This window comes from Tenrec ecaudatus, chromosome 5 (assembly GCF_050624435.1).
Source record: "Tenrec ecaudatus isolate mTenEca1 chromosome 5, mTenEca1.hap1, whole genome shotgun sequence".
Taxonomy (NCBI): domain Eukaryota; kingdom Metazoa; phylum Chordata; class Mammalia; order Afrosoricida; family Tenrecidae; genus Tenrec; species Tenrec ecaudatus.
In genome coordinates, this window is record NC_134534.1 from 82,671,391 (window position 1) to 82,698,736 (window position 27,346).

General features: G+C 39.8%; 1 protein-coding gene across 1 annotated transcript in view; it reads right to left on the bottom strand.

The window, feature by feature from the left end:
• Window positions 1-5,937: 5,937 nt before the first annotated feature.
• The window catches only part of LYPLA1 (lysophospholipase 1), a 28,865-nt gene continuing 7,456 nt past the window's right edge, over window positions 5,938-27,346 (bottom strand). The window contains exons 3-9 of the mRNA XM_075549671.1: window positions 23,337-23,402; window positions 21,378-21,425; window positions 19,668-19,738; window positions 19,172-19,245; window positions 15,212-15,313; window positions 14,216-14,392; window positions 5,938-7,560 (exon numbers count right to left, since the gene is read on the bottom strand). Coding sequence (XP_075405786.1) covers window positions 7,507-7,560; window positions 14,216-14,392; window positions 15,212-15,313; window positions 19,172-19,245; window positions 19,668-19,738; window positions 21,378-21,425; window positions 23,337-23,402 — 592 coding nt within the window. The 3' untranslated portion in view covers window positions 5,938-7,506. The remainder of the gene's footprint in view (window positions 7,561-14,215; window positions 14,393-15,211; window positions 15,314-19,171; window positions 19,246-19,667; window positions 19,739-21,377; window positions 21,426-23,336; window positions 23,403-27,346) is intronic.

Consider the following 27,346-nt stretch of genomic DNA (forward strand, 5'->3'; position numbering starts at 1 on the left):
GTCTTTTGACTCACAAAACACATGCAATGACGCCAAATGCAGAACAATCAGAGGCCAGTGGGTTGGGAGTCTTCAGGATCCAGTGGCGTTGTAAGCATCTCAGCACTGGCAGGGGTCTCCATGTGGTTCCTTCAGCTTCGAAACTCGACTGCCTCAGGGTAGCTTCCTGTGACTTCTCCTGAGCAATGTCTCACAGGGAGTGAGCAGAGAGGAAAACCCAGACTTCCCAGAAATCAGAAGGCCATGCCCACACAGAGGTCTCATTGGCTATGATCCGTTTGACAATCTAGACTCCACCCCTTCACTCTTAATCCTCTGAAGTCCCAAATTGATACCAGATTATGTAACTATCACAATCACTCAGGGGCTACAGATACTTCAAAACCAGATTGATTCCCTAGCAGCTATGGTCTTGCAGCTGACTGTGGGGGATTCTATATTGCCCTCCAGGGAGAACACTGTTTCTACACCAACCAAGGTGTTCAGTAGAAACTCAAGAACCATGCTTCTTTCCTGCAACAGCAAGCAAGAGGACATGTGCAGATTTTTCTCAGTATCTTCTGAGATGGCTAATCCCTCTCTTAGGCCCCCTCACTACTATTACTTTCATTGCTACCATGACCCTTTGAGTAATGTATATTGAGATTATTGTTCAAATTGGTGTCCTTGCCTTTTCTTTCTTCTAGCACAAAAATATCTTTTTTTTTAACCAAAGGGATGACGACCCAAATTAAATCAAAACTTTGAAATGGCTCTATGTAAAATGTTTGTGATAGAATTTAATACAATAACCAAAAACAAAACAGTATGGAGATTTGCTCATTGAACTTGTCCATTCTCACAGCGGATCCCTGCCCAAGTGATGAGTGATTTTTTATTCTACTTTTTCATAGGTCAAGTACGGATGACATTGTTAGCACATCCCACCACGATTTTTCTTATCGTATTCTCCTTTCCATCACCATCTGTGAAGCTGCAGTCTGAATTTCCCTGCCATCAGCTATAGTTTCTTCAACCTTCTCTCCAAGGTTATTAGGAGACGGGGCAGCTTTCAAAGTGCTCTCAGTTTTCACAGTGAGGATGACACAGTTAGGCTTGGCCCCCGAACCTACTTTTCGCAAAGCCTTTCCCACTCCTAGTTCCTTCATCGAAGCCTTCACTGGCTACCAAGCACCACCTCCCTATCAGCTGCTGAATGGTGGCCATGGGGACAAGTCAAGTCCAGTGGGAGCGTGGGGCCCCTAAATTTCAAATGGCACTCCAGCATCATGAAGACATAGCAGCACCTACACCATATCAGACACTTGTCCAAGCCAATAGAGTCCCTACTATTGAGAATCATTCAACACCCGAGGTTGTCCATCAGCCCTATTTAATCCCTAGATCAGTCAGTCTGCATTTTTCTTTTGGGTCACTCTGTTCCCAGTACAAGAGTCCCCTGGTTAAATTAGTTGTCCAGTTTTGTCTGTTCAAGTCATCAAGATTGGGGAGTGGGGGCACTGAAAACCACTTGCAACCAGTTAGGGCAAGTGCAGGGCACAGGCTCTGCACAGGTAGGTCAACATTCTGTCAGCAAGAAGTAGCCATTGTAGTTGTCACCCGATAAATTCAGAGTCCCATCGTCTTCAAGGAGGAAATGTGAGGCTCAGACCAAATATTGAGTCTACTCCCAGGAGAACTCAATGGTTCATGACTTACCCCCGAGCAGCCTGCCCACCCTCTGCAACAGTAATGGCTCACCTGCCTGCCACTTCAAATGATAATCAGGAGTCCAGGCAGCAGTACAAGGGCCAGTCATCAAACATGACAATGAACCAGTCGATATGAACCTCACCAACCCATGAGGCTGTCCAAAGAGCCCATTAACGAGAAGCCTCAACTCACCAAATAAACAACAGGGTTAGGACCAAGGAGAGAACTCAGCTGGGGCTGAAACTAGCCAATGGAACTCTGCCCTATACCCCTATAAAACCACGTGCTTTATAAACAGACTGGCTTTCCTTAACTCACAAGGCATGCTTTGCTTTCCTGAAGCATACTTTATTAAGCCTTATTTCACTTTCTGACCTATTGTCATACCGTCTTGCGGTTTTATGTGTGGCTCCTCTGTTTTATGGCAAGCCACTTGGGAGAAACTTACTACTATCTCTGAGAAGAAATATTTAGTGACATTGGCCTAAAACAGTATTCACTTGTGGTAAGTAGATTGTTCATGCAGTTTGTAATTCTGGAGTTTGGAACTCATTGTTGGCAGGCCTGAACCCCGAATTGAGGACGACTCTCTCACCTTAATAATGGGTTTGCCTATCCCAGGCCCCTCAGTGAAATCACATCAGTGTGATTTTCTGTTCATTAGTAAGTTTACATGTTTCCAGTGCATAAATGAGCAAGCTACAAATTAAAAATGCATGTGAGGATAAACTTCTAGCTAAAAAATGCTCTATCTCCATATTCAGAATCGAGGCCAAAAGGCTTCCTCCTCTCTTCCCTCTCACCTTTGCCACAGCCTTGGCTTTATAAAAGTGAAATTATTTCAAAACCACATTTCAGAGGCTTTCACTTCACCCCCAAAGCTAAGTATACCATGTGGGCTTTCTGGTTTTTGGGGTTTTTTTTAGTGCTTGTGGCCACTGGGAATTGCAGGGTCTTTATGAAAAACTGACTGTATTTATGTCTAGGTGTTTGGTATTTTGTGAAAGATATATTTTGTGTATGTGGAAAAAAATATTTAAATGGACTTTCGGTAAGAAATAGCGGCCTGCGCAAACATGCTACAGAGACCTGCAACAAAACTAGGAGAACTCAATACAAAAGAAAAACCGGTGGCACTGATTCTTTGAGGGAGAGCTGAGTGGAAGTCCTTCCAGGAACAAGCAAACAAACACCAACAAAGTCTCCAGGCTAAGTGCAGATGGGAAGGACGGGAGAATTAGCGAATTGCGTGGGTCTGGCAGGCCGTATCACATGGGGAGGCCCTTACAGCCAAGACTGAGCTATCCGTTTCCCCAGGTTCCAGAATATCTGAGCACTGGGGCTGTCTGAGCGGATTTGGGGTGTTTCTTTCCCTACCCACCACCTCCCCCAATCAGTAAATGGGGCTGGCAGGGAGGGACCTATACATTCCAGCCCTCCTTATCATTACCAGTCGCACAGAGCTGGCCAAGATCAGAGCTTTTCTTTTTATACAACAGAACAGCGCTAGCAGATGGACCCACTACATGTCTGTGTGCTGGGGCTGTGCTGAATGCTCCAGACACACGTAGCATTGATGGATATTGGCAGTACTTTGAGATTCGCAGGACTGGCTTGGGAATTTTCCCCTTTTTCCTTTTACTATTATGTATTTAAATAATTCCTATCTTGCTCCACCTGGTGGAGACAACGGTCCCCACACAAGCTAGCCACCCTGGCACTTCCAACTGCAGCACCTAGTCACAGTGGATCCGGACCACTGCCCAACTCCAGTACTACCTGAGAAAATACACAAATGTTTTCCATTTTATTAAACACACAAAGTAGAAGATTAAATATGTAATACATTGAAAGAGCAAAGCAGACTAGGAGAAATGCAAGGCTGAATGAGTGCGCTTGAAGACAATTGTCTCAACACCACACCATGAAAAGAACTATGCATAAAATGATTGTTTTAAAAGAAAAATCCAAAGAAAGCCTAAGAAGTTTGAAAGATACTATCAAGAGGAATAACATACATGATAGGAATTTCAGGATAGGAATAAACAAATAAAGCACAAAGAAAATTAGTTGTCTGAGGCCTGCTGAATAAACTTCCCTACCATCATGAGAGAAACTAGCCTCCAGACCTAGGGCAGACTTTCCAAAATCAAAGACAAGTAAAACCACCTGAGAGCAGAAGTAAATTAAGGCGTTATCTACAGAGGAGAGCCAATAAAACAGAGCTCAGGCTTTTCAACATAAACTAAGCAAGCAAGGAGTCAATGGGATAGTATATACAAAATCTTGAACTAAAAATAGAACCACCAACCAAGAATCTGTAATCTAGCTAAATCGTCTATCAAATATGAGGGATGAATAGGAGAGAGGGAGAAATGAAGGATTTCGTATAAACAAAACCAACAGCTGAAGACAAACCAGGTGAATAAGCAAATGTGGCGAAGAAAGCTGATGGTACCCGGCTATCAAATGAGATAGCGTCTGGGGTCTTAAAGGCTTGAAGATAAACAAGCGGCCATCTAGCTCAGAAGCAACAAAGCCCACCTGGAAGCACACCAGCCTGTGCGATCACGAGGTGTCAAAGGGATCAGGTATAAGGCATCATCAGAACAGAAAAATCTTAACATAGTGAATGAAGGGGCAAGTGCAGAGTGGAGACCCAAAGCCCATGTGGAGATCCCCTTGCAGAGGGGTGTAGGGGAGGAGATGAGTCAGCCAGGGTGCGATGTAACATCCATGAAGAATACAGCTTTCCCCTAGTTCCGAAATGCTTCAGCCCCCCTCCCCCACCCCCCCAACTATCATGATCCGATTTCTACCTTGCAAGTCTAGATAGAGCAGAAGATGTACACTGGTGCAGATAGGAACCACAGGGAATCCAGGGTGGATGATCCCTTCAGGACCAGGGGTGTGAGTGGCGATACTGGGAGAGGAGAGGGAGAGGGGGTTGGAAAGAGGGAACCGATTACAAGGATCTACATGTGACCTCCTTCCTGGGGGATGGACAACAGAAAAGGGGGTGAAGGGCGACGTCGGACAGGGCAAGATATGACAAAACAATAATTTATAAATTATCAAGGGCTCATGAGGGAGGGGGGAGCGGGGAGGGAGGGGAAATAAAAGAGGACCTGATGCCAGGGGCTTAAGTGGAGAGCAAGTGCTTTGAAAATGATGAGGGCAAAGAATGTACAGATGTGCTTTACACAATTGATGTATGTATGGATTGTGATGAGTTGTATGAGGCCCTAATAAAATGTTTAAAAAAAACACTTTAAAATCAAAGGATGGAGAATAAAAATCAAGCTAGTAATGACCACAATAAAAATCAGTGGCATTATTAATCCCTAATACAAGACTTCAAGGCAAAATCTACCTTTAGATACAATGAAGGGCATTTCACAATGATAAAAGGGACACCTGAGCAAGAAGACATGCAATAACAAGTACCCATGCATCAATGAAAGATTCTCAAAACTTTCATCAAATCCTTACAGATTATAGACAACATTAAAATAATATCAGGAGAAAAATATTAGGGGGCTTCAGTACACCGTTCCCAAGGGAGGACAGAAGTAGGAAGGAAGTCAACAAAGACAAAAGCAAGCCTCACTGCCATCTGGTCAAACTGGTTTTGACTCATGGCGACCCTTTAGGTCGAGGTGGAACTGTACCTGAGGGTTTTCAAGACTAACTTTTTATGGGAGGAGAAAGCCTCATCTTTCCCCCTCAGAACAGCTGGTGGTTTTGAACTGCTGACCTTGTGTCTAGCAGCCAAAGTAACCACCACACCACAAGGGCTTCTTAAATAAAAACATAGAAGTAAACACCATAATTAATCAGCATGACCTCTTAAACATACACAGAACACTCCATCCAACAACAAAATAGTCACTCTTCTGTACATATGAAACATTCTCCAAGACAGACCACCTGTTAGGTCACAAAGCAAGCCTTAAAAAAAAATATTAACACAAACCATCTTCTCAGAACCAATGCTATAAAATCAAGAAAAAGATCAAAGAAAAAAATGAAACACATTGAAACTGAATGATGCCGTGTTTATAAACTGTATTGTATATTCTTTTTATTTTATTTTTGTAATGTATATTCTTCTGGATATGCTATTACGTTCCTACTTTGCGTTACAGGTAGCCACGTCAAAGTAAACTCAAATACGAAAATACTTGACAACTGAAGTGTGAGAATTAAATTTTATTTCACATTGATAGAAATTGTGAAAAAGATTTACATTTTCCCACATTACAGCAAAATACTTCAATGAAATAAGAGATTTACCATAAATAAAAATTTGCTAATTTGTATAACTAAAACAAGTGTTTATAGTTCTTAAAGGAAAATGACTTAGTAAATGATTGTTTAAGATCTTAAAATTCAGATATAAACATATGGCTTCATTATTAACATTCTACATAGTACATTACTAAATTATTTCTATGAATAATTAGCACCCATTTACAAAGATGCACTTCTATACTGTTTTGATCAGCTGCAATACAGCAAAAAAAAATTAACAGTTCAAACATACAAACCATACATTTCTGCCATTACTGTATAGTAAGTACACCATTTGCATAGGGTTTTAACTAACTTCTAATATCTATAAATTTGCTTTTCAATAATTATTTATAAGCTGAAATTTTTGACTGTCAAATGCTTAAATTTTTTGTTAGCACAAAAACAAAATTTTAAATATCATTTGAATGACGTCAAAATTTCAAGTAAATTCTGATGGATTGCTAATTTCTACAATAGTTGGTTTCAAACATATGCACACAGTAAGTAAGCTCTATGGTATAAGAAATCTCATCTTAGACCAAATTATCTTAGAAGTTACTTAGAATTTTTAAGATTGAAGTCTTAAATATTTCAGAACATATAACAGAATAAGACCTAATTCTTCTATCAAATGATTACACAAAAATATAACTACTCAATTATTCCTGTTACCTCAACTAAAAAATATAATAACTAGGACTAAAGTACAATTTCAGAAATAAGCAGTGCAGAAATTTTAAGTGATGTCTTATTTCTTAAAATACAAATTCATTTAAAATACCATATGTATAATTTATAATGTCAAATTATAGCTTTCATTAACAGATGTCTATGGCAGAGAGGCAATATTTGGTCTATTATGAAGGGTAAAAAGGAAAAAAGACATTTTTTTTTCCTGGAGAAAATAATATTTTAAAAATGACATCAGGAAAAAAGGCCTGGTCCCCAAAATAAAAGGGCCACTACTTGAGAAAAGTAACACTATTACTCTTTCATTAACACGTAAAAGCATTATGCCGACTATTAGAAATAGTGTAATACCATCTCAGTCTTTTTCTGTGTTAGTCATTATGCATATACATGTATAGAAATACAGATACTGCATGGTGACTAAGAAATTTTGAAATAAATCCATAGTTTGTCACAGCATGCACAAATGATTTATAACTGTTCATTTATATGTGAACAAATTTCCAGTAAGCTTACCAACAAATTTCAAATAATGCAATAAAAAAATCTGGTTTCACTATCTTATTTTGCTGCACTACATTTGAGAAGAAGCTCGCTGCTTCATCTATTTTAATACTATATTCTGGATCATATTACACAAGTATATATCTAGAAACAGAAAAGATCATACGTTTCCCATAAGAAAGCATGATTTGGTTTGTCACTGGCTTATATTTCCAAACATTTCAACACTGCAAACAGGATAGTTTCAGAGTCGGGCACGGGAACGGGTTTCTACTCTACTGTTAGGATGCTGGTGTACTTCCTACACGAGGTCTCTTACTGCCATCAATCCACTGGAGGTAGGAGCTTTTCAATGAATTGCTTGACATCCATCATTTCCTGTGTGGAACAAAGTAATTGAAAAGGCAGTTATGTAAACCAGAAGTCAAATCTCCACAAAAATGTTTCCACTAAACTGCTGATAATGATATCTAGCCATATCGACCCTAGAGTTTCTGAGACTGGAAATCTTTTTTTTTTTTTTAACAAGCAAGGGACATTTTATTGTCTGCATATTGAGACTGGAAATCTTTGTGGGAGCACAGTCTCATCTCGGTTTTTGCCTCATCTCTTTCTTATAGAGCAGCTGGTGGGTGTAAATAGCCAACCTTATGGTTAGTAGCCCAATGCTGGGCCCATAGTTTAAGTCACAGTGCCACATAGGTAAAGTTAAAGCTTATTTTTACTACTACAGTTAAATAAAAATTCACAACAGAAAAATGAGGTATAATAGGAATTTCTGTATATTTCCTATGATTACTCTTTTGGTACAAATTATGGCTCTCATCAATTATTTAATCCCAGAATCAATGGCTGTATTTTGCTATAGTTGAACAATATAAAACAGCTGAGGGAGGGCTTCAAGGTGAAAGCACACTTAGTACCTTTATGAGCCGATGCAGTATGTATGCAACCACTGACAGCTACAATCAGTTGAATAACCTAAGCTTAGCTTAGTTTGTCCCTCATTGGACTGAAGGGGGGCTCTGGTGTAGTGGCTATGCATTGGGCTGTAAGCCACAAGTTCAGCAGTTTGATACCACCAGCCAGTCCTAAGGAGAAAAATTAGTCTTTCTACTCCCATAAAATGATAGTCTCAGGAACCCACTTGTGGGCAGTTCTACCCTGTCCTATAGGGTTAGCATGAATTGGAATCAACTTGATGGCAGTGAGGCGGCAGTGAAGCTTTTTTTTGTTTGTTTCATTAGACTGAAATGGTTCATATCATAAAACATCTTGTGCTACATATAAATAATTCTCAGAAAATAAATATGTACTCTAAAATAACCTGAAAAGAATCAATACACCAAGCATTTATTTTAAAAGAAACTCATTCCTAGACTTTTACATCTGGTTCAGTTTTCAGACCTTTCTAAACTAACTGACTATCGTCATCTCAAGACTTCAAACCTCAGCCTCACAGTTCTACAAACTCGCAGTGCAGAGAAGCCTCAACCAGCCACATGAAAGTGCTCTACTTACGAACACCCTTTATTTTACAACATTCTACCAGTCCATACCAGTTAATGGTAGTCGACTCTTGGTTCCGAATCACTTAGTCGACTCAAATGTGATCACACCAAGAATCTTCTAGGGAGCTTTCATTCTAAAGCTACATACCTACAAACCGGATGCCCGAGTTCACCTACTGTCAGACTCTGGTCATCTATCTGTATTTTAAAAGCTCTATGTAATTGTAGTGCAGATGCTGAAAACCAATGCCCTAAATCTTCATATTTGAGGATGACTCTCTCTCCTTCTGAATTCAAGACATTACCATGGTTTCAACTATGTCCTCAATCCAACTATGTGCCCAAGTCAATTCCACCTCACAGTGACCCTCTAGAACAGAGTAGAACTCCGCCCCCACTCCACCCCCATAAGTTTTCAAGGCTGTAAATCTTTAAGGAAGCACAACAGCATATTTTTTCCAGCAAAATGGTTAAGTAGGATCAGTTAGCAGCCAAGTACTTTAACCACTGCACCACCGAGGTTCCTGTTTTTCAAGGCACCTTAAAATACTAGCCTCTTTTTCTTTCTGGATGACTCGTATACCTCCTGCTCTTTCTCCCCTGCAAATGATTTAACCAGGCAACATAACGTAAACACCAGTCTTAAACCACTTTAATGCTTAGAAATGAATAGTTTTTATTTAGGCTTTTTGAAGCCTCCAGACCTGTCCAGGTCTTTCTGATTAAGTGACTACTACTTTACTAAAGGAGCCCAGGTGGCGTCTTGGTTATGAGTTGGGCTGTGATCTATCTGTGTGGTCGGTGAACAGCCAGCACCTCCGCTGGAAGATTAGTCTTTCTGCTCCCATGATGCGTCAGTCTCAGAAACTCACAGGGGTCCGCGATGAGTCAGCACTGACGTGATGGCAGAGTACTACTTTCCTAAAAAAATATGGAGCAACTAATGTGAACTTCCAGGTCCTCTGTTCCCTACATCATCCATTTTCCTTATCTTGATTCCAGTGTTTTTCTATTTTAAAGTGAAGGCTTCCAATTCTTTATATAAGCCCCCGAGGACTTACCCTCCGAACTTTCATCTTACCATTGTATCTTCCTGTTTCCTCACACACAGGTTTCTTTCTTCCATCTTTTTTTTTTTAAACAGCAAATTAGGTTCCTTTTCACAATTTCTAGCCATATTGTTTGGTGACATTTTCCAGTGCTAGCATTCTGTTTCCATTGTGATTGATGCAATGCAGTACCCTTTCAAATATATTCCTATATATTTTCCATGCTTCTATTCCATTCCTTAAAGATCAAAAAATTTTTATAGTCCAGGAAATCTAGAAAATTGTTACTTGAGTATCCCCCTTGTGATAGGGCTTCAAAATATTCACGGAAAATTCCATGATCATTTAATCCCATTTTTCTGCAAATATTTTTTTATCTTGTTTAAATTATACTTTGTAATGCTAACCTCTGCAAATATTTTGAAGTCCCCTCTTATAGCGTCCTTTCACATGCCTTGGTATTGATATTATTAGATGCCATTGAGTCAGTTGAGACTCATAGCAACTCTGGGCGCAACAGAACAAGACTACCCGGTCCTGTGCCATCCTTAAAACTGTTACCTTTGAGCTCCTAGTTGCACGGTGCCCGCCCCTGCTGTCAGGGCCTTCCTCTGCATCGCTGCCCTCCACTTTACGAAGCATGGTATCCTTCTCCGGGGACTGGTTTCTCTTTAAAACATGTCCAAAGACCTTGTGATGCAGTCTCTTCATCCTTGGCGCTAAGGGACATTCTGGCTGCACTTCTTCCAAGACAGATTTGCTTGTCCTTTTGGCAGGCAAATGCTATTACCGATATTCTTTGCCAGTACCATAATTCGAACGCATAAATTCTTCTTCAGTCTTCCTTAGTCAATGTCTAACACTCACTTTCATATGAGGCAAATGAAAACACTATGGTTGGGTGAGGTGCACCTTAGTTCTCAAAGTAACACACTTGCTTTTCAACACTTTAAAGAGGTCTTGGGCAGATTTACATAATGCAATGCATAATTTTGTCTCTATTATTTAAATCCAATACTTCAGCCTTTTCTCCAATTACCACGATGGTAATTATTCATTGGTCCAGTTTTGAGGATTCTGGTCTTCTCTATACTGAGTGGGAATCTATCTGAAGGCTGAACTCCTGATCCTCATCAGCAACAGCAAGTGCTTCAAGTCCTCCTCACTTTCAGCAAGCAAGGCTGTGTCATCTAGATGATGGCAAGCAGTTAGCAAGACTGTCTTCAATCCTCATGCCACATTCTTCATAGAACCCGCTTCTCTGATGATTGGCTCAGCACAGATTGAACAAGTACAGTGAGAGGAGGCAGCCTGGGCACAACTTGCCCGATTTTGATGCGCTATTTCCTGACTGTTTTCACAACTGCACAATGGAGTGTTCTGGCATTCCCGTTCTTCTCACGGTTGTCCATAGTTTGCGATGGTCCACAGGTGAATGCCTTGCACAGTCAGTGCAGCACAGACAGCTTTCTGGTATTCTCTACTTTCAGCCAAGATCATCTGATGCTGGCAGTGCTGTCACTCGTCCCATGCCCTCTAACATCTGGCAGTTCCTGGTCAATGACGACTCATGGAGACCATCTACGTCAGGCTACAGCTGCCCCAGTGAGTTTCCAGGACTCTTTATGAGAGTAAAAAGCCTCCTACTCTTCCTTGGCTATTGGTTTTGAACTACTGACCTTGCAGTTAGCAGCCCAACATGCCACCACTATGCCAATAGGGCTCCTAGATTGTAATGTTATTGTTCTATAATTTAAGCAGAAATTCTGTTGCCTCACTTCCTTTGGAATGGGTAAAATATGGACCCCTTTTTAGTCAGTTTGCTAAATTTTCCAAATTCCGTGACATAGAAGAGTGAGCGCTTTCAGTCAGTGCTTCATCAGCTTGTTGAAACATTTCTGCTGATATCCCAGCAATTCCTGGAGCTTGTTTCTGGCTGATGCTTTCAGTGGAGCTTGAACTTCTTCCTTCTGTACCATTGGGTTCTTCCTCATATGCTACTTCCTGAAGTGGTGGGTTAACTAGTTCTTTTTGGTTCGGTGACTTTATTCTTTCCATCTTTTGATGTTTCTTGCATAATTCAGTATTTTCCCCATAGAATCTTTATCTTTCAAGATTGCAACTTAAGGCTTGAATTCTTACTTGAGTTCTTTCAGTTTAAGATATACGGAATGTTTTTTTTATTTTTTTGGTTAAAAGTTTTTACACATTTCATTATGTTTTACTTTTCTTTTTACTTTCTGGAGTTTCCTTTTGAAATTTTCTGTTCGCTCTTTGGCTTCATCGATTAAGAACAAGTTTCTGAATTTTCATTTTATATTCACTTTTCTTTTTTCCCTTTTTAATAACTTTTTGCTTCATGAATATTCCTGATGTCGTTTACAGCTGATAAAATCTTGTTTCATTCATGTTTAATGCAGCAAATCTGTTCTTGAGATGTTCTCGAAATTCACTGAGATTGACTCAAGCTTGTATTTTGGCTCTTGTGACTGTTAAAATTTTTCTTCAGCTGCAACCTGAACTTACATATGAGCAACAGGTGGTCTACTCTAGAGTCAGCCCATGATCTTGCTGCTGATACTGAACTTTCTATTGTCTCGGCACAGATGTAGTCAATTTGATTTCTTTCTATTCCTTCTGGGCAAGTCCATGTGTACACTTGCCGTTTGCGTTATTGAAAGGGCATTTGCTGTGAACAAGTTGTTGGTCTTACAAAATTCTATTCATGCAATCTCCAGCTTCATTTCTATCACCAAAACCATATTTTCCAATTATTGTTCTATCCTGTTTTCACCATTACATGTCAGTCACCATAAAATTTAGTTCCCTATCATTCACTTTCCTGTAATTCTACTGCCCAAAGTAGATTTCCTGATTTTAATTCAAAGCTATGTCAGACATCAGACATCCTTTACTACACTTCTCTTGATTCCCTCTTTACAGTTTTCCTTTTGAGCATCCAGAGAAATTGTTATGTCCCTTACATCATCCATTCAATTCTGTCTAGTAATCTGAAAGTTTGTGTTCTTTTCTTGATTTCCTCCTTAATAAAAAAGACACACTAAGGGTTTTGTCTTAATTTTCTGAACCGTCACACATCCTTTTGAAAAAGTTTCTATTCTTTTCCTTTCACCAAAACCCTTTCTAAAAGATTTGCTCATGTTGCCTCTACTCCCCCAATTCCCTTTACACTTCTCATTCCTCTAGTTTGGCTCTACTCTTGCAAAGTTTGTTCATTTTTGAGTCACCTGTCACTGCTCCCTCATTGTGAAATTCTCTCTATCCACACCCTCAGTCGACATCTCACGCCCTTTCTTCTTAGTCTGAATCTAAATGTAGGCATCCCTTACAGTTCTAGTTCTCAGCTTTTTTTCTCAAGATATTCTCCCATGAAAGTCCCTTATTGATATTGATAATGATCCCAATCTCTTTCTAGGTTTGAGGTTTAAATAAGTGGTTCCAACAATTGATTTTGCTAACAAGAATTACATTAATCTCAACAGCTCCATTAAAGTCAATATTATCTCCCTCATGTCATCATCCTAAAGCCATTCCCTTGTCACTGAGTTTATAAAAACAGGTCTTAAGCTAAACAAAGTCTTAAGTCCTCTTTGATACCTTCTTGTTTCTCACCTTTTGTTTCACTTCTCTTGAGCATATAAAGTAGATCAGATCTTTCAACCAGAAAGTTAATGGCTTCCTCCTGCCTAAAGAATAAACTGATCCTCCCCATGTCAGCATTCTTCATGAGCGTCTCCACTCTTTATGTTCTGTTCTACAGCACCAGCTTTTCATGAGAGATGCTAGTCATACTGGCTAACTTGCTGGGCCTCTTCTATACTCCCTTCACTGTACACTTGCTGTCTCAATACTACCCATATTCCAAGGTCTAATGCTTCCATTATTATTCCTATGATAAATTTACTCTCTTCTCAGTTTCCAGACCATTTAAAAACACCTGATAATTAATGTAATATCCAAACTTACTGCCACCGAGTGAATTCTGGCTCAGTTATTCTATATAGGGTTCTGAGGGTAAACAGTTATTTTACTGGAACAGACGGTCTCATCTTTCTCCCAAGGAGCAGCTGGTGTGTTTGAACCACTGACCATGCAGTCAGCAGTCCAAAACATATCTTACAGTGGCACCAGGGCCTCCTTTTAATGTAATAAATGTAATATGCCATCTATAAATATTTATTGAATTAAAGTGAATAAATACTGATCTAATGACTTGGTAATATGATTCAACATGTATGCATTAATTAGCTCTTTTAAACAAACCCAGTCAAATGTTATCTAATTTTTAAAATATCACATGAAATATAACGAACATATTAAATGTCACTGAACTGTGTACATGTAAAAAAAACTAAAATGACAAATATTTTGTACCTATATATTCATTACTAAAAAACAAGTCACATGAAAGTTAAAAATAGGGCTCTATAACCAATGCTTCCAAACATTTACCTGTGGACAGGAGCTATGCATCATGCCTTCATAGGTCTTGAAAGTTACATTGGCTGTATCTACTAATGTTTTTAGCTTTTCCCCTGTAAGGGAACCAAATCGTAGAGGAACTAAAGGGTCACAATCTCCATGGCATTGGAGAATAGAAATCTCTTTATTAGCACCACTAATAGGACCCTGCCAAAAAAATAATAAAAATCATTTAGTATATTTATTCAAAGGTACAGTTTTACAGTAGCCATGACAATTATAAATGGATATATACACCTAATCCACTGCCCCTGAGTTGATTTCTACTTACAGTCCGCCATACAAGGCAGAGTAAAACTGCTCCCTTGGGTTTCCAGGGATGTAAGTCTTTATAAGTGCAGAAAAAGCCTCATCTTTATCCCATGAAGCAGCTGGTGGGCTTGAACCACCAACCCTGTGGTAAGTAACACAATTTTTTATCCACTCCACTAGGAGAGCTCCAAGGATATACATGCACACAATATGTAACTCCCACCTCTCTTTTTCTACATTTTTATAGGATATAGAACTACTTAGTCTCATATGTTTTCCCACTGAATTAGTAGCTTGAAGGATATTATGAATTAATTTATAGAAAGAACCCTAGATTTTAAAATGAATTTTTTTAAGTTCACATATCCCACTTATACCAAAGTATTATACATTATTTTGTACTGTTAAACAAATAGAAATATTAAATGGCAAATATACTTCTATCAAATATATTAAACATTCAAAAATATTATTTGTATGTTAAAACAATCTGTTACGTGTCCTACTAATATCCTTCAATTAGAAGATTCAGGAGAACAGGGATTCTTATTCCACTCTGCAACCCATCCCACATAGGACATCATAGTGTATAAATAAAGCCTAGTAGTAAATCACAAAAGTCTACGGAAATGCTTGCCCAAGTGATGGCACCGCATCAACATTAAGTGGTCTTCTTTTAGTTCAGGACTAGCACGGCGTGCGTCAGTCAGCTACCTGTGGAAATGAAGCCCGAAGTGGAAGCCAGCAACTGAGCCCAATGATGCCTGCTAGTTTCTGCTGTGTGGTAAGAGCAGTATATAAAGACAAAGCTCCTCCCTGGAAAAGAGGGTAAGTCATGTCAGTGGAACATGTAAGTGGTTACACGTATATGACTGTGTTCTTCTTAAGACTGATTTCTTATTAACTAGAATGCCCACAAAAATCATACTGGGTGGCAAATGTCAAATCAAATCAGATATGCAAGCAGAGATACATGGAAAGTACATGAAGTCATAAAGGATACTGATTCTCAAAGTGCTACACTTACTGCGTGTGCTTTGGGGATATTCTAATCTGATGATGATAATCATTTTCTCCTTTGAGAAATCTTGGCCATAAAATGAAATCTAGTCTTTGTAGGTTTATTTCCTAAATTCCTAAAGGAATTCAAGGAAAGACCAGAGAGCAAGCACTCACAGAACTCCACAGCGGCCGAGGCTCTGGAACCGCAGTCCCACTGTTGACTAAGCTATCTATGGGCTTCATGTGTCCCCACCAGATGCTTTTCCTTGCAGAACAGTCATATTCTGTCTTGAAGGATTTTGAAATTGGGATTAGGTTCTTTGCATGGCTGAAACGGAAATGTAAATTCAAAAGTAATAGGAGCTATGAGGAGGAGATGCCGAAGTCAATACAGTTGAGCGAAGATGAAGTAGATGGGCAGAAAAACACTGGTGAAGAAAATCCCGTTTTCCATTTCGCTCCTTCGTGATGAACTGCCACATTCAAGTTCCCTAGTGCAATCCATAGACTATCCCTTTCCCCTTCTGTTTCTTATTCTTTGATCTTCATGTTATTAAAATACGTACTTTACTGTTTTGGATAAAGGCCCACCTGCAGTTGCAGTGCCGTGAATGATTTAATATAGCTCTTTTAGTCACTGCCCTTTGTCCCTCTGACCAAATGACCTTCATTTTCTCGACGGGTCTCAGTAAAAAGGAGGGTGAAGAAACGGAGTGGATTGCATGATTCAGATACGAGTGATTGTTAACAGGGTTTATTCTGACTCCATCCTGTTTGGGATGGCGGGGAGGGGAAGAGGAGGTGTGTGTCTGTCTCACTACCAGCAAGAAAGAAAAGCCAGGAGAAGACTACATCTTACTATCGCACTTCCGTCTACAGCAGCAGAACCAGGAGCCAGAGCAGAGACTTCCCAGTGCACTGAACCAGTAAGGTTCTGTGCAAGGGGCAAGGGGCTGGCTGGTAGAATGGGGTACCTTTGGGTACTCTATTGGGAGACCTGAGTGTGCTGACTCATGGAGCTTTAAGTTGAGTTCCTTTGGGTTGAGGCTTACGGTGAAGTGGTAATGCCTTGTGAGCACTAACTGGCAGCCCTAAAGAACTTTCTAACACTACCTGAGCAAAGCAGAAGCCAAACCAAGAGGCTGAAGACCGGAAAAGAAACTGTCCTGACTGAACAACTGTCTCCTAAGCATCTCTCACCTGCATTTTAACCTGTTAACTTCCCTAATAAACTCCATTCTTGTAAGTATTGTCTGGGAGTGGTCGATACAATGACTCTTGGAACAAGAGTAGAATTGTCACAGCAGAGAGCTGTGAGGGAGAGCGCTGGTCTAAGAATGGGGTGAGAGGAGGGGAGGACGGAAGCATGTCGGACCCTCTGCCTTGTGATAACCAGCTAACAGAGGTTAGACGCGGCTCCCACACCATTTCAGCACTCAACAATTCCTACATAAATGGTCAGTGATAGAGGCTACACTCTTCACAGCATGCGAAGCTTCCAAATTGATCCATTTGGTTATTTTATTTCCATGCCCCTTATGTCCTCATCTTTGTTTTAAAGAAATTATTGATTGTTTGGTTTCATAGTTTTTTTGTTTTTTAAAGGATCACCAACTTATGGGTGCTATTCACTAGGTTTTAGGCCAATTTGTTATTAAATCAGAAGATGACTTCAGGGGTTAGTTCTGATTCTAGGGTGTGCTGGTTAGGGGTTATGTAACAGCTGCTCCTAGGGGCAGAGCCCAACCTATCAATTAGGTCACAGCCTGATACACGTCCGTGGTGTCCTAAGCCTTTTTGTATGAGAGACCGGGCAGAGCTGAATTCTCTTTGGTCCTTAGGCTTCTGCCGGAGCTGGATCTTGTGTCTGGTTCCTCAAACTTCTGCTGCGTTGCCTGCTACCCTCAGGAACCATTAACAGACTACCAATGGATTCATTTGGCCAACTCTGGACCTCTGCATCCACCAGCCTAAGCTTGTTGCCCTCTCCCCACACCCACTGTCTCTGTTTTGTCATTCTGCTTCCTGTTTGTCAGCTTCCACAAGTCAGGAGAAACCCGACTTGAACCGGAATAGATTTTGCTATTGATACAATTGTGTGAGCCATGTCTTGATATAAATCTCTATATGCAACACATACAAGCTTCACTGTTTTTGCTTCTCTAGAGAATCTGACCTAACACAAAGACAGCCTTAGGCAAATAGCTTTGGGGAGTCTTCCAGTCAGGTAGTTGGCTTTTTGTGTTGTTTTTTTAAGGAATTTGGGATTTTGTTCTCATTCTCACCCCCCATCCCAACCCAGCCACCCCCCCATTGTGGTCCTGATTAGAATGGCTAGTAGTGATTGTCAGACACCATCTAGCTCTCCTTATCTGAGGAAAGATGAAGGCTAGGCTCACGTATCTTCCCTTTCTTGCTTAGTTATGATGAGTTTGTTTTTGTAAATCACAGTCAATGAATCAAAAATAAACTTTTCATTTTGCACAAAAAATGTTTGTTATAATATGCATTACAATGTATATCATTTGTGAATTTCAACAAATCATTAATATACCTCTCTACTGAACAGTATCATCTAAAATAGTTTCAAATTCTGACATTTACCTAATTCAGATATAAAAGATTTGCAGATTAAAAGCATGGGCAATTTGGGGTTCTGCTAAAGACATAGGTCAGTATGAGATCACTGGGGAGAATGTAGAAGGTAGGAGAATAAGTTTAGGAAGGAAGTGCCAAATGAGCAAAAACAAAATTTAAAACTGATTTTTCATCATTAACAGGAAGACATTCTTTCTTGGTCGTATACCTTACTCTTCGTTGGGTATGGTACAAAAGCTTGTGCCATTAGAATTCTTTTTAGTTAGCACACAGTAAAATCCAAACATGGATGCATTCCAAGTTCCATTCAATTTACTCAATAAATTTAAAGATATAACACTAAATAAAGCCTTCTGCTAAAGAAATTAAAAACTAAAAAAAACAAGAGTCAGAAGTGGAAATTATCTTGTCTACTTAAGACTTAATTTAGCATTGTCGTCCTCGTGTGCCATCAAGTTGTGACTGCAACTCACAGTGAACCGGCCCACTGGCTTCCCAGGCCACCCTCTGCATGGAAGTTGTCAAGGACTTCATTTTCCCTGAGAGTCATAATTCCACTCAGGAAAGCAGGGCTCAAAAACAGCAACAATGTATGCTTTGGGCAAACTGGCTGCAAAAGACTCTTTTTAAAAGGGTTAAAGGGAAGAAGCACAACTAAGGTCCCTTAGAAATGAGAATGGCTTTGTCTCACCTACTTGGACAGGCTATCCTGAGGGACGAGGCTGGCCAAGTCCTTGACAAAGGGGTGGACACAGTGGTTGCAAGAACGGTGCAGGGCAAAGGGTGCCGGGCCGAGCGGGGTTCAGTCTGTTGTACACAGGGTTACTATGAAATGGAACAGATCTGGGGGCACCTGACAACACTCTTCAGGGAGTAGACCCCCAGGTTTTGTCTGCCATGGAGCGGCTGTGAGTTCAAACTGCCCATTTCTCTGTCCGTGGCTGAACACTATACTAATCAGTCAAACGTCTATATCTCTAAAGGAAAAAAGATCACATCATAGCAAAAAGAAATAAATCACAGCCTTCTAGTTAATATATTTGATACTGACACATTTCTCCAACTTCACCTTACCTGAGAAAATCCTCCCAAAATAATTCTGTTAGAAGGAATTCCATTCTTCACCTCTTGATCTATCAATGCTTTGACTAAAAACAACACAGATATTAATTACCAATATTTTCAAAATTATTCTCATTGATAAAATTTAAAAATAGTAAAAAACCAATACTAGAAAAACGCTAAGTATACTGAAGATAAGAAAGGAACGAAAAATACATTCTAATTTTTCATCAGTATCATTTTAACTTCTGAACCTACTAAACATATTTATGAATACTTTGTTAGCAAAGAACCCTTGCGGCGTGGTTATGTGTTGTGTTACACGTCAGTAGTTTGAAACCACCAGCCGCTCCTGTTGGGGAAAGCCGGGCCTTTCCGCTCCTATAAAGAGTCCCTGTACAGAGACTCACAGGGCAGTTCTTCTCTGTCCTATAGAGTCACTGTGAGTTGGCACTGACTTGATGGCAGTTTGGTTTGGTGGTTACTTAGCAAATACATCTGAACTTACGGTTTTCTGCAGCTTGCTTGATTCCATGTTCATCCTCCTGTGCATCTGGTGAAAGTCCAATAATATCAAACCTATAAAATAAGGCAAAAGTTTAAAAGGATCTTGTGATTCTCAGAAAAACAACACTTGAAATGTTCTTACTAAACTCCTTGCCACCCTCACAATCATTAAGTCCACTGTTGTGACCTTGTGTACTGTGAGGGCCTTCCAACCTCGGAAGTCTGTCTTCTAGCACTGAAGTGCACGAGATTCTGTTGCGGTCTACACGGTGTCATTGGCTAATTTTCCAAAGGTAGAGGCCAAGTCTTTCTTCGTGGTCTGCTTCAGTTTGGAAACTCTGTTGAAACCCTTCTATTATGGGTGACTTTTCTGGTATTTGAAATACTCGTGATCTAGATTCCAACATCACAGCCACATACAAACTACCGCAGTACAGCAAGCACACACACACAGGTGGTGTGATGGTTCACGTTATATGTCAGTTTGGCTGGGTTATGCTTCTCAGTGACTTGGCAGACACTAATCATTTTCCATTTTGTGATCTGATACGGAAGCCACAGGATGTGCTGCTTCTAGTATAAAAATGGGTGTCTGGCAAAGCTCACTCTTTCTTAATCCTATATGCTTCTCATTGCCTGACCGATAGTTCCTGGCATTTATACCTGGAGAAGCCACCGCCTTGCTTTTGGACCTGGAGATGTCCCATTCCTCAGCCCCAGCAACCACATGAATTAACCAGAGAAGACATCTTCAGCCTGTTGCCTGACCCACAGCTTTGGAATTTGCCAGCCCCCATAATTACCTGAGTTATACTTTTGCAGTAAAGTTTTCTCAGTATATTTACATATGCTTCACTAGTTTTGCTCCTCTAGGAAAGCCAGACAAAAAACAGTGGCCACCAACTAGACACCGACACTTGGCATCCTCATGCATGTCAGAGGAGAATTATGCAGCTTACGGTTTCCAATGGCGGATTTTTCTTTCAGAAATAGATCAGGGCTTTTCTTTCATGGTGCTTCTGGGTGGATATGAGCTTCTGAACTTTCAACTCGCAGCTGAGTGTGTAACCGTTTGCACTATTCAAGAATTCCAAACTCAAGAGTAGCTTGGATAGACAGAGCTTTGAAACTTAGATTTACACAGGCCAACAGGTCCAAATGCATGACCCCAGTCCTGCCTTTCAGTTCTGGCTAGACCGGAGCATGTACACTGGTACAGATAAGTGCTCACAATACACGGAATCCAGGTCAGATAAACTCTTCAGGTACAGAAATGGTACTAGCGATACAAAAGGGAAGGTGGGCGGAGGAAGAGGGAACGGATCTCAGTGATCAATGCATAACCACCACCCGGGGGAGACAAACAACAGAAATGTAGGTGAAGGGAAACAGCAGTCAGTGTAAGATATAAATAGAAAAAAATAATAATTATTTATAACTTATCAAGGGGTGATGAGGGAGGGAAAAAAAGAGCTGATACCCAGGGCTCAAATAGAAAGTAAATGTTTAGAAAATGATAGCAACATATGTACAAATATGCTTGATACAATTGATGTATTGGGCTGTTAAGAGCCCCCAATAAAATAATCTTTTAAAAAATTTAGAAAATAAAAACAGCTAGGTAAAAGTTACTGCATATATAAGCATTTCTAATAAAGAATTATGGAATGTAAATGAAAATTTCATAAGAAATTATATAATTCTTACTTACCAAGAAGGCATAGTCATGTTCATATTTAATGTAACGGGCATAAGTGGCCTGTGTGGAAAAGAAAAAAAAAGCAAAATAAGAACAATAAGACAAAGCATCAACCTGATCATCTATTAATGATTGATTAAATAGATTACTGAGCTGATGTAAAATGGGTGGCTACTATTTTAACACATGGATCACCGAGCTGCTCCAAGACGTCAACTCATGTCCTGGAGAGGCCCTAGCAATCAGAGCTGACTCAGTGGTGGTGAGGCCCTCTGATGCATGCAAGCCAGAGTGGCTTCAGGAAAAGACTAACTCTGACTCATGAAAACCACTTTTCTTTCTCAACTCCTCTTCATTATGGCTTAGAACTGAACAGCTGGTAAGGCGACAGTTGAGTCTGCTGTAATTGTACAGGATGAGGCTCAGACTGAGGATCCTGCGCAGTCTGTTGCAGACACTGTTCAGATATTACAGTATCGTCTAATTCCTAACTCCTACCTAGGTACTGGCTTCATTTAAATAGCGAAGGGAAAGAAAGGATTTGTATGGGAGCCTGACTCGAAAACCTGTTTCCCCACAATATGAAGAAGCTTTCAAAAATCGGTGGAACAGAAATTTTGTTCTCTCGCTTTTAAAATACTGTTGGTGGTTTTTTCTTTCTTATTTTCTATTTTTAGCTTTATATTATTTCTTCTTTCGGCTTCATTTTGTTTTTTATTTTTTATGTTAGTTCTCCCAGTTTATGAAGCCAAAAGAAGTGCATGCACAGAGACAATAACTGATGCAGTGATTTATCAGGGACATGGGGGTGAAGTGAATGGGGGAGCAAACAATGAATATGGAAGTGGGGATGGAGCAATAGAACCGATTGTGATGTGTGTACAGCTCTTTTAAAAAGCGAGGTAACTTTGGAAATATATATGTGAATACTACCATCAAGAAAACTACTAAAAAAAAAAAAAGATAGAAACCAAAGTTGGCCAATGGTTACCATGGGTGAAGGAGGAAGAGTTTCTGCTCAATGGGGATTGAGTTAACGTTAACAGTGGTGGAATAATTTGGACTAGGATCTCTATAATGGTTGTACAACAGAGTATAATCAATGGCACTCAATTATACATGTAGAAGGTGTTGAATTGGACAATTTTTGTTGTGTATATTTTTGCCACAGTTTAAAAACTACACTAATAATGCGTACGAGGAAGAAAATGTTCTAAAATGGATTGTAGTAATGATTGCACAAATATACTTGATATGATTTAACTATTGAATTACATATGTGGAAGGAGTGCTAATGAAACTGAAAGAAAAAATAGTACGTGGAAAAATTCCATTATCGTTTAATTGCATTTTCTCATGAATATTTTAACACATTGTCTTTTATTGGTAAAGTTTAGGAGTATTTCCAATACCACAGATTACTAATAAAATCTGAACAATAAATTCCCTTCAGAGCTAACCCCTAGACATTGGTATAAATTTATATACCTCAACCCACTGCCATGACGTCAGTTCTGCCTCACAGCCACCCTATCAAACGGAGCAGAACTGCTCCCGAGGGCGTCCACGGCTGTGAACCCTTACAAGTGCAGGAGTCTCATCTTTCTTCCACGGAGCAGAGTCTGGAGGGTTCGAACTACCGACCTTGTGGTTAGCAGATCAACACATAGCCCATTAAGCTTGATTATCTAAAAAAAAATGTTCTGGCTATAAACAAAACTGACCTCCAACAGAACAATCAATTTCTCAATAAAAAGAAAGGGTAAGATGATTAAAAAATAATTTAATCAAGAGATTATTTTGTCTTGCCTTTAAATAAAATCCATTTTCATTCTTATCCAGAATATTTAAAAGACAAACTAGCCTTACATGCTTTTCATGAAACTAAATCTATCAACCAAATCTATCAAATGCTTTAACTAGATTCTTCTTCAGATTATAAATGAAGAGTTTAAGATTAAAAATACTTACGCGTGTGGGCAGATATATTTGATGTGTGAAGTTCTGATACCTGCAAAGGCTTCTGCCCATCCATGCCTAAGGGAGAAATAATTTGAATAATACTATTAGATATTTAGGTACTATTTTTGTTATTTAATGTAGATATAACAAAAATACCAAAGAAATACGGTTTTCACAAACAAAATTTATTCTTTCAGTTTAGGAAGTTAGAAGTCTGAATTTAGAAGGAATTACTGAAACCCAAACAAAGGCTGAACATGATAGTGGGACAAGAGGAGAGTAAAAGGAAATAAAGGAAAGATATAGGAGACAAAGGACATTCATAGAGGTTTAAATACTGGAATGTACATATGTAAGTATAATTTATATATGATAGGAAAATAGATCTATGTACACATATTTATATGTTAAGGATTAAGGTAGCAGAAGGACATTGGGCCTCTATTCAGTACTCCCTCAATGCAAGTATTCTTTATTCTAATAACCCAGCATTCTGTGATGCTCACTTTCCCAACACTATCGCTGAAGACAAAATGGGTGCATAATCAAAGAAAAGAAGAAAGCTGATGGCGCCCGGCTATCAAAAGATAGACCATCATCAAGGGTCTTAAAGACTGGAAGGTAAACAAGTAGCCAACTAGTTGAGAAGCAACAAAGCCCACATGGAGGAAGCACACCAGCCTGTGTAATCATGAGGTGTCAATGGGATTAGGTATCAGGCATCCAAGACCCAGAATAAAAATCGTATCAATGTGAATGAGGGGGATTGTGGAGTAGAGAATAAAGCTGTATAGACAACCGGACATCTCTTACAGAAGGGTCACAAGAAAGAAATGAACCAGTCAGGATACAGTATAGCACTGATGAAACACAACTTTCCTCTAGTTCTTTAATGCCCCCCACCATCAAGACCTCAACTCTACCTTACAAATCTGGCTAGCCCAGAGCATGTACACTGGCACAGATAAGAACTGGGATTCAGGGCAGAGAAACCCCTTAGGACCAATAATAAGAGTAGCGATACCAGGAGGGGAGTGGGGAAGGTGGGGAGAGAAAGGGGGAACCGATCACAATGATCTACATATAATCCGCTCCCAGGGGGGTCAGACAACAGAAAAGTGGGTAAAGAGAGACATTGGTCAGTATAAGACATAGGGGAAAATTATAAATGTTCAAGGGTTCATGAGGGAGAGAGGGTGGGGGAGGGAGAAAATGAGCTGATACCAAGAACTCAAGTAAAAAGAAAATGTTTTGAAAATGATGGCAACATATGTACAAATGTGCCTGACACAATGGTTGTGTGTATGGATTGTGATAAGAGATGTACGAGCACTCAATAAAATGATTATAAATAAATAAATAAAAGAAGTCTGAATTCAGGATGCCAGCTATAAGGGAAGACACTAAGCACAATCTGAGAGTTGTAGGCTTACTTGTGAATATAAAGATGTCTATATTTACCTATATATATGAGAATAAATGTGTATGTGTATGTGGACCATGTGCACATATGGCTAAGTGTGTATGCATATATACAGGTATACCTCAGATCTATTGTGGGTTTGGTTCCAGATCATAGCATAGATCACTACAATAAAATGACTATAGTAATAAAGCAAGCCACACTGGTTTGGTGGTTTCCCAGCACATATAAAAATTATGTTTACACTAGACTGGAAATTTATTAAGTGTGCAATAGCATGAAAAAGTAAAAACCGAGCGGCGGGCTGTCGGAGGGGGAGAATGGCAGTTGCGGCGCTGGTTCTCGAGAGCGCAGCCGTTGGGCCAGAACTGCGGAGGAGGAGTTCGGGAAAGCGGCCGCCCCAGCCGAGAGACGCCTGCGCGGGCCCGCCAGAGGCTCCCCTGAACTTCCTCCGGCTCGCTGCTGCCGGGCGATGGGCCTGCGCGCCCGCCGCCCGCGTCGCGCTGACGAGTGGAAGGTGGTCATCTATGATAGCAAGCTCCTGGAGTACGTTGGACTTTCTCAAGAATTCCCTGAAGAAACCAAATAATGATTTTCTTACATCATGACTTAATCTGAATGCAAGAGCAAGAAATAAGTTTTGTCTTTAAATATAATGAAGGGTTGTGTGTATACACTGACCCTGACTTAATTCTAATGAGCGTTTTAGACATGAGTTTACATCGGCAAATGGGTTCAGATCGAGACCTTCAGTCTTCTGCTTCATCTGTGAGCTTGCCTTCCGTCAAAAAGGCACCCAAGAAAAGAAGGATTTCAATAGGCTCTCTGTTCCGGAGAAAAAAAGATAGTAAACGGAAATCAAGGGAGCTCAATGGCGGGGTGGATGGAATTGCGAGTATTGAAAGTATGCATTCTGAAATGTGTACTGGTAAGAACTCCATTTTCTCTACAAATACCTCCTCTGACAATGGATTAACTTCCATCAGCAAACAAGTTGGAGACTTTATAGGAGTGCCCTTTGTGCCTGCTGCGGCATTCTAAAGACAGGTTTCCTGAGATCATGACTTGCCATCACCGATCTTGTGTGGATTGCTTGCGACAATATCTACGGATAGAAATCTCTGAAAGCAGAGTTAATATCAGTTGCCCAGAATGTACTGAGTGCTTTAATCCCCACGATATTCGCTTGATATTAAGTGATGATGTCTTAATGGAGAAATATGAAGAATTTATGCTTAGATGGTGGCTTGTGGCAGATCCAGATTGTAGGTGGTGTCCGGCACCAGACTGTGGGTAAGAGAATTTACTGACTATTGTTGAAAAGAAAAATCGGGAAGGGCAAGGGGAAGGTGAGGGAGAACGGGGGAACCGATCACAGTGATCTCCATATAACCTCCTCTCTTGGGGACGGAAAACAGAAAAGTGGGTGAAGGGAGACATCAGTCAGTGTAAGACATGGAAAAAAACAATAATTTATAAATTATCAAGGGTTCGTGAGGGAAGGGGCAGGGAATGAGCAGGGAAGGGCTCAAATAGAAAGCAAATGTTTTGAGGATGATAGGAACAAATGTACAAATGTGCTTGACACGATGTATATATGGATTGTGGTAAGAGTTGTACGAGCCCCCAATAAAATGATTTATTAAAAAAAAGAAAAGAAAAAGTATGACAGAAACATGAAGTGAGCACAGATGGTTAGAAAAATGGTGCTAACAGACTTGCTCCATCCATGCAGGGTTGCCACAAACCTTCCATTTGTAAAAAATGTTACGTTTAATAAGTCAAAGCAAAATAAGGTGAGGGATACCTCGACGCAGATAGATGTACATGCATGCGCAACGTCAATCTTCCAAACCATTGTGGAAGGTACTATTACCCCCATTTTATAAATGAGAAACTGAGACATTTAAGAACATGTCCAAGGTCATGTGTCTATAAGCCCCCCAAATTATATGCAAAATTCAAATATGTAACAACAGCAATCTTTGCCCATGAATATTTAGCAAAAAGAAGAGGAACACTTAATGCTGCTAAGAAGGGATTATGGAAAATATGGGCTTAAAACTGGGGTTTCTCTATTCTATCAATGAAAAAGGAAAAAGTAACATTTTATCATGCCAGAGCATAAGAAATGTTCTATTTATGAAGTGGGCATTTCAGAAACACACAAAATGTAAGATATGAAAACAATGATAATTTATCATTTATCAAGGGTTCACGAGGGTGGGAGGGGGTAAAGGAGGGTGGGGGGGAAGAGCTGAGACCAAGGGCTCGGGTAGCAAGAAAATGTTTTGAAAATGATGATGATCACAACATGTAAAAATATGCTTGATACAATTGATGTATGGATTGTTATAAGGCTGCAAGAGCCCTAAATAAAATGGTTTATAAAAAATTAAAGGCACAAGGCAGCTTGAGGGGCTCCTACAGGTCCAATTAGGAACAAATAGAGTATAAAAATAAATGATAACAGATTGCTATCCATTGAGTATAAAAGGAATCCATAAGTTCATACTCATGCAAACATATTGATAAAACAATTAATGGGGAGAAGGGAAAACTCTTTGATATAGTAACAGGCCAACCCCTAAGTATT